The 334-nt window shown below is 65.3% G+C and overlaps 1 protein-coding gene across 1 annotated transcript in view; it reads right to left on the reverse strand.

Moving 5' to 3' along the window:
* The window catches only part of LOC103774897 (amyloid beta A4 precursor protein-binding family A member 3-like), a gene marked incomplete at both ends in the record, with an annotated part of 3,158 nt that overhangs the window by 1,021 nt on the left and 1,803 nt on the right, over positions 1-334 (reverse strand). The window contains one exon of the mRNA XM_008942334.1: positions 128-307. Coding sequence (XP_008940582.1) covers positions 128-307 — 180 coding nt within the window. The remainder of the gene's footprint in view (positions 1-127; positions 308-334) is intronic.

Below are 334 nucleotides of genomic sequence, written 5' to 3' on the forward strand. Positions count from 1 at the left end.
CAGCCAGCTGGGACAGGGCCCGGTTTTGTAGGGAGCACCTCAGCTGCCCAGGAAGGCGTGGAAGGGACAACACAGAGGTGCCAGCGGGTAGCCCCCGCTGCCCCCACGCCTCCAAAGCTGCTCTTACGTCCTTGCAGTTCTCCTGCCGGGAGAAGTGCGTCAGCTCTGCGTTGTACTGCTCCTGGTCCTCCAGGGCACGGCTGTACTGGCGTGGGCTCAGCTCACTGGGGTCGATGCTGTTGGCCTCCAGGAAGCGCTGGTAGGCCACACCAAACGCCTGCCCGATGGCCTGGGCGATGATCTGGGCCTGGCAACAGCGAGGGGCTGCATGTGG

This window comes from Merops nubicus, unplaced genomic scaffold (assembly GCF_000691845.1).
Source record: "Merops nubicus isolate BGI_N331 unplaced genomic scaffold, ASM69184v1 scaffold25106, whole genome shotgun sequence".
Lineage (NCBI taxonomy): Eukaryota > Metazoa > Chordata > Aves > Coraciiformes > Meropidae > Merops > Merops nubicus.